Source organism: Malurus melanocephalus, unplaced genomic scaffold, assembly GCF_030028575.1.
Source record: "Malurus melanocephalus ecotype Western Australia unplaced genomic scaffold, MMel_1.1 scaffold_236, whole genome shotgun sequence".
NCBI classification, from domain to species: Eukaryota; Metazoa; Chordata; class Aves; order Passeriformes; family Maluridae; genus Malurus; species Malurus melanocephalus.
The window spans coordinates 199,661-210,022 of NW_026623468.1; the positions used below are offsets into that span (position 1 = coordinate 199,661).

The 10,362-nt window shown below is 48.2% G+C and overlaps 1 protein-coding gene across 8 annotated transcripts in view; it reads left to right on the plus strand.

Annotated features, from left to right (window-relative positions):
* The window catches only part of RASAL2 (RAS protein activator like 2), a 158,942-nt gene extending 151,832 nt beyond the window's left edge, over positions 1-7,110 (plus strand). For 6 of the 8 annotated variants that reach the window (XM_057374942.1, XM_057374943.1, XM_057374945.1 and 3 more), the window contains 2 exons: positions 226-313; positions 4,066-4,294. In XM_057374942.1, coding sequence (XP_057230925.1) covers positions 226-313; positions 4,066-4,218 — 241 coding nt within the window. In that variant the 3' untranslated portion in view covers positions 4,219-4,294. Of the gene's footprint in view, positions 1-225; positions 314-2,171; positions 4,042-4,065 lie in introns of those variants that run through there. The other 2 variants (XM_057374939.1, XM_057374941.1) reach the window with 2 other exon arrangements.
* The last annotated feature ends 3,252 nt before the right edge of the window (positions 7,111-10,362 follow it).

Below are 10,362 nucleotides of genomic sequence, written 5' to 3' on the forward strand. Positions count from 1 at the left end.
GTGATTAGTTTTCAGTGCAGTTGTATTTTTGGCAATGTCCGTTCTGAGAATAACAAGGTTGGGCAGCTGGGAGTGTCAGATGGAGAGAAACTTTCCTGAGAGCAACAGAATTCTTCTCTTGCAGAGCCAGGAGAAGCAGAGGAGTCAAACCAACAGGTCAGAGTAACTGAAACACCTAGGAATAGTATTAAATCATCCTAATTTGTCCCTCTCTTTGCTCATCAGACTCATGGCTGTTGAAGAGGAGCTGAAAAAGGATCACGCTGAAATGCAAGCAGTGATCGACGCAAAGCAGAAAATTATTGATGCACAGGTAGGTACTGAGCTCGGGATCTCCCAGAACTTGTGTACAGCCCGTTACTCTGCCCTCTCTTCTGCCCCAGCACTGTTCTMTATCTCCCAAACTGTATCAGCCCTTGGTGCCACACGTGTCACTTACTGCCTCTGGGAGAGAACTGGGGGCTTTAATTAATATTGTCTGACCTGGGCTTTGGGGCAGCCTGGCAACAAATCCCAGGACTGATCACTTCCCCAAAACTTTGCTACTTTGTGAGATGCCAAGGGGTAAAGGAATAGCAGTGCATTGTGTAGAAGTCATTCTGAGTGTGGACCTGGGAGTAGCTGTGCCTCACCCAGCATAGTTGAGCTGCCTTGTGCATGCATCTTAGCTGTGCCAGCAACAGCATGGCTTTGGACAGGGGAGTCCAGGAGAGAGAATGCTGCAACCCAGCATTGTCCTGGGAATGTCACGTGTGGCATTTCACCCCACTGGCCGTCCCCAGCAGTCCTGAGGAAATGCCCATTTCCCACAAACCTGCAGCTCCCGCCTTGGTCACSCGGGGCAGCTGTGGGGAGGGGAGCCCAGTGGGCAGTGCATGTGGGTGTATCCTGTGGGGTCATTCCAGCTTTCCCTCTGTGTCTGTGCTGATCCCACYACAGAATCTGGGACTGGTTTGTATCTGCCTGCCGTGTTACATTTGTGGTATTGCACTTGGAGGGTCTCTTTCCTGCTTCTGGGCTTTTCAGTAGTTCCAAATGGAAACTTTCTTTAACAGTATTTTTAGGAATAACCCAAGTTATTCCCTGCACAAAGAGTGGTGGTGGGAGTCTCAGCTGAATATGGTTAAAGATGGCACTGGAGTACTAGGAATATTTGAACTCATGTGGAACTGTAGAGAAAACACAAAGCAGCAAAAAACTGGTTTTTGGAGATAGGCACAGTCAGGGCATCTCACTGTTACAGACATGGAATGGCAGCTCAGCCAGACAGCAGCCTGGGGTCTGAAAGAGGTGGATGCATTTTTCATCGGCCTCAAGAAGCTGAAGGGGCACTGAGAAAACATGAAAAGTGTGCTTTGGAGGGGAGGACTTGAGAGGTTGTGACTGAGTAAGAAACTTGCCTGTTACTTGTGCGTGCCAGGAGGCTCTCAGCCTTGGTGTTGGTTGTGGGCTAGCAAGGTGGAACATGGACCAGTCTGATCCCAGTGTCACCAGCTGGCAGAAGGGACCACTGCTGACTTGTGAGACCTTCAAACCCTCAGGGCTGGAGSGGTGTGGTTCTTGATCACACTTCATCAAATGGTGCAGCATCCATCACCTGTGSTGGAAACTGCCAAAAGAATAGGAACAAAACCAGCAGCATTAATGATTGAATTTGACTCTTTTTTCTTGGGCAAATCTCAACTGCTTCACTGTCAGGCAGTGCATAGGGGAAGTGCAGTTGTCACTGTCCTTCCTCGAGTACCTGAGCAGAGGAGGAAACTGATGAAAGATTCAGAACAGACTCACCAGGGGAGCCCAGGTGTCTGCTGGGCTCTGTAGCAATCCCTTGAAGTCGTGCTTGGAAGATTTTATTTGGTGTATGATTCCTTCAGTGGCTAGAAAAGGAAAAGTCTCTTTTTTTTATGTTGAGATTTGTGGAGTGGGGCTGGAACCTGACTGAAGAGTGAAAGGCTGCCAGGAGCAGCAGTGACCTGGGATCCTGTTGGCAGGGACAGCAGCCCAGGGTGGTTTGAGGGGGTGCCCTGAGCTGCTCTCCTGGCTCTGGAGCCTGGCTCTGGGCACTGGGCAGGGACAGGTCTGGCCAAACTCTCTCCTCGGAGCGGCGGAGCTGCAAAGAGAACTGGCCCAGTTGCTATTGCGAGTGACATCTCCGCTGTGTTAAATTACAGGTCATAAATGGGGATGAGATAATTCCAACAGGCAAGTAAACCCAATCAGTTCTCTAGCTGAGCAGTACCCAGTCCTGGCCCAGCACACTGACCTCCTACCCATTCCAGCTCCTCCTGCTCCCTGTGCCCTGAGCTCGCTAAAGACATGCCTGGTACATCCAATTTTCCTTTCAGCCTCTACTCACCATCTCATGCTTTTAAGATTGGTTTTCCACATGTGGATWTCCAGCTGTTTTGCAGACTGGCTCAGTGAGTGCTCAGCAGTGCCAGAAAACACCCAGCCTTTCATTCTCAACTCTTTGGAAATATTTTTCAGAAATTTTTCAGAAGGGAAATTTTCATTTAAAATTGTATATTCTGGGTGAAATACAGTTGGAGGAGTAGGAGCTTTGCCTCGCTGAGGAGCACATTTCTGCTGAGGCAGTTGGGTTCTGCAGGGCTCATTTCAGCATGGGAGGAGAGGCTTCCAACTCCTCAGCTCCGTGTTCTCCCTGCTCCTGTCAGCTGGATTGGGATGAGGGCTGAGGCAGAATTGGTGCCTCGTGCCTTCTCTCCTCTGCTTTACACAGAGCTTGGTGTCTTCGGGGCTGTAACAGAAGCAGGMTTTGAATTCTGCTTTGATTTTGCACCCAAACACTCACCCCTRTGGGGGAGCCCGCTGAGAAAAGCCAACATTGCTGATTAGTGCTGATTAGTGCTGGGATCTGAATCCCAAGGGGCTGTGGCAGCACATGAGTCTCCTGAGCAGTKTGTCTGAGCTGTTCCTCAGTGTTTATGCCCTCTGTGCATCATTTTTCCCTCCATTTTGTTTCTCGATGGGCTGGACTGGAAAGAGTTCCTACGTGCATCTTCTTTCAGTCAAGCAAATTAGACATTTTCCCTTCTCAAAGAACAAAAGCCAATCAGCTGGTGGTATGGAGAGCACACTTACCTTCCTGCTGTCTCCAGCGCTGCTCTCTGCAGCTGCATTATTATTATTATTWTTTTTTAGGAAAGATGAAAATTGACATTTCTGATTGTGCTGACAACTCCTTGTTTGCCCCCCTGGTGCAGTAGCCCAGTGCAGATTTGCCACAGTGGGCAGGCTGGGTCTGGTGGTGGGTTCTGGCAATTTAGCACACATCCCTGAGCTGTCTGCTCCCAGTGGAGGCTGCCACCTTCCATGCAAGGACACTCCACGGGGCACGTGGGCTGTGGAGCCCGGGAGCCCCCCGAGCTGGAATGGGTCTAGGAGCAGCGTGTTCCGTGTTTGTTCTTTGTGTTCTGTCGATGGCATCTCCCCCCATGCACCCACGGTGCCCCTCCCCTCACTCCAGTAACCCTTAGCGTTAGCTTTTGGCTGCTGCTTCTCTGTGTTGCTGTTGCACCGTCACCGCAGGCTGCCGTTATCCGCTTTTATTATTATTATTATTTATTGTATTTATTTATTTATTTCAAGCATCCCATGAGTTTACTCTGAGCACACTCCATCCAAAAACACAGAGACAATGGTCGGTAGATACCACTTGCACTCTTCTCTGCCAGATGAAACCCCCATCACTTTTATTTTCTGCTGCCTGTTTCTGTTTTTTTTCTAACATACTTCTGAAAGATAATATTGAAATTGGCTACCACTGTTATTAACACCGACACCCTGTGCCAAAATCCTGGCTGGGTGGAGCATCCACGCCCAGTGTAACTCGGATTGTCCCCACAAAGTTCCGGAGGGTCGGACCGGCCGCAGAGGAGGCGGTGGCACCCCGAAAACAGAAAGAGGCAGACAGCCCATCTCTCCAGGAACGCTGGCCCAGCTGCCTGTGGCCCAAGCTGCCTGCTGGATGGCYCCAGCTGGCCCGGGATGCTCCCTGAACTGGCCAGGGTTCAGCAGCTCTGACCTTGCGGGCTGTCTTTGCAGGAGCAGCGGATCGTCTTCCTGGACTCGGCCAACACGCGCCTGATGAGCGCCCTGACGCAGGTAAAGGAGCGCTACACCATGCACGTCCGGAATGGCAACCCTCCCAAGCTTTCCATCACGGAGAATGGTGAATTTAAGAACAGCAGTTTCTAATTCTGCAGGTGCGGATAACCATCTCCGTGAAGGAGCCGGCCGGAGCAAAGCAAAGACTCCTCCTCCTGGTCACTGAATGTTGAGCGTAGTTCTCCTAAAAAGGAAAATTGCATTGTTCTTCTTGAAAGGAAAGTTACATTGTTCTTCAAAGGAAAGTTACCTTGTTCTTCTTGAAAGGAAAGTTGCGTTGTTTGAAGATTGTATTGTTTGAAGATTGTTCTAAAATTGTTTTAGAGTTGTATTTTAAAGTTGTATTTTAAATTGTTTTAAGATAGTATTGTACATTCAATAAAGTTGGAAAAGCAACTCTGAAGGGTGGGCTTCAATTCCCCACTCAGGGCCAGGGGAACCAGGCTCCCCGGAATAAATCCTTCTGGATCACTGTGTAAATAGAGGGAGCTCTTGGGTTGTGTACAGAAAATGCCAATGTAATATACCAAAAGGAAGTGAATACTGTAGATTTTTTTAATTATTGCTATTTTTTTTATTATTATTGTTATTATTATTATTAATATTATGTTGTTGTTGTTTTTCTCTCGTTGAAAGCACTGCAGTCCTGGGAGGAGGAAGAGGGGAGTGTGTGTGCGTGCGTGGTGTGGGTGAGACRTGATTTGGGTTAGCCCAGACAGCAACTGCCCGAGACAAGGACAYGAGTGGAGTGAGATGAATTCCATAGGAAAACTCATGGCTGGGTTTATTCCCCTCTTCCCCAGCTGGTCTTTAGCTGAATGCAAACTTGATAGCAAACATTTTAGCAAGAGAACTGGCTCTTGCTGCGTCCTGTACCTGCTTTTGATAGGACTCTGGCGAAACAACCGGTCTTTCTGAAGAAGGTACAGAGTGAGAGCAGCAGGCCGGATTCCTGGAATTTGCACAGTCAGGCTTCCTGTCAGACAGAGGGAATTTGCAGGATTTTGTGGTAGGATTCTTTCTTTTTTACCCCASTTCTAATGCAGTTTTATATTTTCTGTTTGGAGAATTTACAGACCTGTAAATACTTTTCTAACAGTTTCTAGCCGATTCCCACCGTATGCCCCTCTGACTTCCCTTTCTGCTCTCCACTGGGAACAGCCAGGTTAATCCTCTTGGGAAAGGGCTGCCCAAGCCCAGCACAGGAAATTCCATATGCAAAAGTYCCTTTTTCTAGAGGATTTCTGTATTTTAATGCTTGCTCATATTTACTATTTCARCCACTTGCTCAGCCAGTGTAGCTCCAATGAAAGGTGCTTTTAACACCCTTGTTGAAGGATCTTCCATTTCTGCTGAAATTTTCCTTTCTCTGGATGCTTTMAAGGGATTTCTTTTGAGTTCTGTACACACCAGCTTTTCTTCAGGAGTTTTGACTAAGCTTTCATCTCCAATTCCTTTCAGTTGTGCTTCATAGAAGCATGATTCCAGACTGTATGTAAATGGGATATCATTCCAAAGTGGCCTTCTCCTGGGAGAAAGTGACATTCACAGCCTGTAACAGATGAACAGTAAATGGCTTGGTAGTGTCAATTCTCAKTATTTCATCAAAATCTACAATATTTAATCTGAGAAAGGGTTTTTTTTTTAAATCCCAGATTCTGGAGTCGAGTGTGAATTTTTACTTCCAGTTTTTGCTGTGCATTTCTAGCACCCCAAACTGTGACCAAAAAAAATTACTGCAGCATTAACTGACATTTTGAATTATGGACATATACCCATGAACAGCAAGTGTGATTAACCATTCCCACGTGTTGCTGTGGAAATTAGAAAAGTTTACTTTGAGACAAAACCTTGAGAGGTGCCTCAGTGTTGGATGTGTCATGAGAAATGCAGTGAATGTCTAAGCTGGTTCCCTGCATGTGAATTATTGGCCATACCTAGACCCAGATGCAGTGTCTGTTGCCAAGTTTGCCTGTTTTTTGGAAATGAATTAATCTCAGATCTGGCTGATGCAGAGGGGTAGAGCAGAGTGTGTGTCTGGTGTCAGCAGACTGGAGCTGCCATCAGCAGCCACGTGTGTTCTATGACAACTGTGCATCAGTGCAGAGCCCTTGTGCTGCAGGATGTGTGTGGTCAGTCCTGGCCAGCCCTTCTGGGGCACAGCAGCTGCAGCCATTTGGGATTTGGGTTTAATGCTCAGCTCTTTGGGRTCAAAGCTGCTCCGGCTGCTTGGCCGGGCCTCGGTGCTGCCAGCACTGACACACCTGGGGCTGTGCTCTGCACTGGCTCAGCAGTGACTGCTTTTCCAAACTTTCCAAACCGTCTTCCARCTCTAGGTCCTTTCTGACCTCTGGTATTTTATTCCTCAAACTGTGCCTTTGAGTTCTTCCTTCTTTCTTTCTCCCTTCAGGCATGGCAGCCGTAGCAACTGCTCCAGTTTGTTTAACCTCCCACATGAGGGAGGTTAACACAAACCTCTTTTCTTTTACACAAACCCTCTGTCTGGGGTATTCCTGTGGGATCTGCATGTCCCTGTAGCCATTACTGTAATTGCACAGGGTGTTTCCATCCCTTTCGGAAGGGGCATGTGAAGGTTCCCTTGTGGCACAGGTGACGTGGGTGTGCTGTGACCGAGGGTGAGCAAGCACCGTGGGGCTGTGATGACAGAACCAGGCAGAAGCAGATGTGTTGCTCTAGGATTGTTRTTCTGGCCTTACTTTGGGACCCCCCTTTTCCAGAGCTCCCCTGTGCTCTGGTAATGTCAGAGGTCACTGGCTGAGCTGTGAGGTTTGATGCTGAGGGCTCTGAGGTGTCCACCTTGGTTCCTGCAGAGAAATGCAATAGGGGCAGTATTTCAGCCTCCATTTTCACAGGGGAAGTAATCCCTGCCCCAATCCCACCTGTTTTGGTGAGGTCTTGGTAGTGCATCATTCCAGTACTGTACCTTCTCCTGTGTGTTTCTCRAGCTTGTAGAATGCTTGTAGGGAAGCAGTGAACAGTGATTCTCCAGAGTGTGACCCCTCCCCAGGGTGTCACATACGTTGTTTGTGAGTGGCTGGTTGTGTCTCTGCTGTTCCAGGTCCTCCCCTAAGGTGCCAAGGGCTCTCCAGCTCCCAGCGCCGAGGAGACGCTGCCTGCGGGCCCCGGAGGGGTGGAGGTTGCACAGTCAGTGCTGCAAGACTGGAATTGATCTGCTGCAGCACAAAACGCTGCTCCTGAGTCCTGCAGGCAGCTGTCTCTCCTCGTYTGTTCCCCAGCAGCCTTCCAGGGGAATCCTCAGCCGCCTCAAGCTGACAGTGTGTGCAAATGCCAGTTTGTGTTTTGTCCAGACTGATGGAATCCAAGTGGCWCTGAAGCACGTGTGTGGTGAGGAGCAGGAGCCCTGATCACGTTGGGGTTTTGTGTTGTAGCCGCGGGCTCTGCAGCAGCAAGGGAGCAATGGTGCAGCCAGCTTTGGGCTCCCACTCTGAGCAAAGGCATCAGGCTGTGTCTGTGCTGGGCAAGGAGCTGCTGCTCTCACTGGGAAACAGTTGAGGAAGTGCAGGAAAAATTGAACAGCCTGTAGGAGAAATGCTCGGGTGTTCCTCAGACTGAGCAGGAAAGTCGCCCCATCCTGGTGTCTCCATGCTGGCCACATTGGTACCGTTCTCGGAGGGTTCTGTCCAAACCTCAGAGCTGGCCAGGCTTCTGGAGTGCTCAGGAAAAGCTGGTGGCCAGCACAGCAGGGCAGGGTGATGGAGCAGCCTCTGGTGTGTCCCTCGTGGTGGGGTGTGTGTGGTGTCTGCAGTGTGTGAGGTGAGCAGGATGGGGAGCACGGCCTAGGGGCAGCATCCTGTAAATCCCTGTCCTTTGCAACTCTAGGAATTCAGACCCTTTTTTTAAGGGAAATAGATTTCACATCCAGGAATTACCAGCTGTTACTTCCCTGGTGTATCAGAAATGGGCAGCTATGCACAAAAGCACAGATTYGTCCAGCTACACTATTGGCCACATTCCTCTSCAGTGGCATAACTCAGGCAGGGAATCTACAGGAGCATGGACAGGGATGTRTGTATTTTCTAGGTAGAGAATATGAAGTGTATCCACTAATAAATTCTTTATCCATCTAATAAATCATCAAAGAAATGGGGTTTATTTGATGTTCATGTGATTGCTTTGGATTGGCTGTGAATTTTTTCACCCATGATATATTAATTTCGTCTTTTGATGCTTGCTTAAACCTACCAGCTTTTAATTTGGATGTCCATGAATTTTACAGCTGTGTCCAYGGAATGTGTCAGCAATACTTACTGGTGTGTGGGAATTCTGCTTGTGTTCTGCAAAAATGTCTGGGTTGTTCCTGGAGAACAATTCCTGTCCGAGTTGAGCCATGATGTGCTTCCATCGTTGGTGGGCATGGTCAGCCACAGGTATCCAGCTGAGCCTGACAGAGGAAAAAGGGTTAAATTTAGGGTGATGTTTTTAGGTGTTTCCTTCTCCACATAAGTTAACTCCCAGGAGAGTGAGCATGTCCTTACAGATCACGYCTGCCAGGAATCCTACCTGCAAAAATAGATTTTCTGTCTCAAGGGCCTTAATAAGAGTGTTACTACACAGAACTGTTTTACAATGATAGCTCTAAATAATTTATTTTTTATTTCAACAAAGTACACCTTTAAAAAGGAATAAACTTGTTTTTCAAGCCGTATTTTTATGCTTGTAGCACTGGACTGTTTGGTCTCTGAGATCCATTTCTGCATTTCATTGCCTGGGTTTGTTCTAAAGAAGATTTATTTTTGTTCTGTGAATAATTTTTGAAGGTTCTTGTAATATGTACAGATACAGATACATTTGAGGACTTTTATTGATATTCCTACAAAGAATACAAATAAACTTTAACTTTAAACARTTTGGATTGTAAACTTTTGTTGATTTAAAATCTTTGCTCTGTGTTGGGATTGTGCTCATGTTTGTGTGACTGCAGAGGGTGGAGGGAAGGAATTCTGTTTGGGACAGAGCAGATCCCACCTGGAGCAKCCTGAGCAAACCGAGGGAGAAGCAGGATTAATTCCTGTGATCTCTGTGCTTCCTGCAGCGGGGAAAATCTGCCGTTGTGGAGGCAGAGAGCGACAGGCTGTGGACACACAGAGAACTGCTCTGCTTTTTCAGCCACGGGGGTTTCACTGAGCGGGGAAAAGAGTTCCCTCGGATGGATTAATTACCGTGGTTATTCCCCTCTCCACACCAGTGAACGTGACCAGCCCCGTTTGCCTGCTCAGTCCATTCCTACACTTCACATTCTCACACAGCAGCCAAAGCTGCAGAATTGAAGGCATGGACATGCAGAGTGAAATTATGGGTTCACATAAAATGCTGGATTCTAAGCTATTTGCATTTATTCTCCATGTGTGTATTAAATCTTGTATATAGCGAGTGGGAAAACCTTCATAGTGAGCTGAATGTAAAATCTGTACTCAAAGGGATGTTTTGGAAAAGTCTCTTTATTTTCACTTCACACAATTACTCTTTTCCCATAATTTTGAAGCCTGCAGGATGTACATGGCAAAGGGGGCTGGCCCTGTTTGTATGAGAGCTCTGGGATGGGATGGGATGGGATGGGATGGGATGGGATGGGATGGGATGGGATGGGATGGGATGGGATGGGATGGGATGGGATGGGATGGGATGCAGACCTCGCAGGCAAAAGGATCCCAGGATCACATCTGCTGTCATGGTTTTGGGAAGGGGGGCAGAATCAATGGGAAGGAGGAGACAAGCCAAAGGTGTCCTGGGGAAGGTGAGGTGGGGCAGGGGCACTGCACAAATGCCAGTGAGGATGGCACTGGGATAATGGAGTTAAAACTGGGGGAAGTCTGGGATTTTCTGTCTGCCCTCAGGGCTTTGAATTCCACTTTAGTCCATGGTGTAAAACTCTGTGTGAATGTGCAAACCCYCCTCCCATTTCCAGCCACTCTGGACAGAGCTCCCAGGGCTCTGGAGCCTGTCCTGTCACTCTTGCTGTTCACTTGGGAAATTCCTCGGGAGAAGCTCCTCTCCAAGAATCCTCCTGCCCGAAGGATGCAGCCTTGACTGATTTCCAGCCTGCAAGGATGTGTGCTGCTGCTCCAAGTTAAGCAGCAGCTGCCKTTTGAATCCATTGGCAGATGGAATAGCAATTTGCTTACACTGAGATATGAGTGTCAGGAGAGAGTCTTTGCTCTTGCTGGAGCCCATCTCACGTTGCTGTCCTTCACC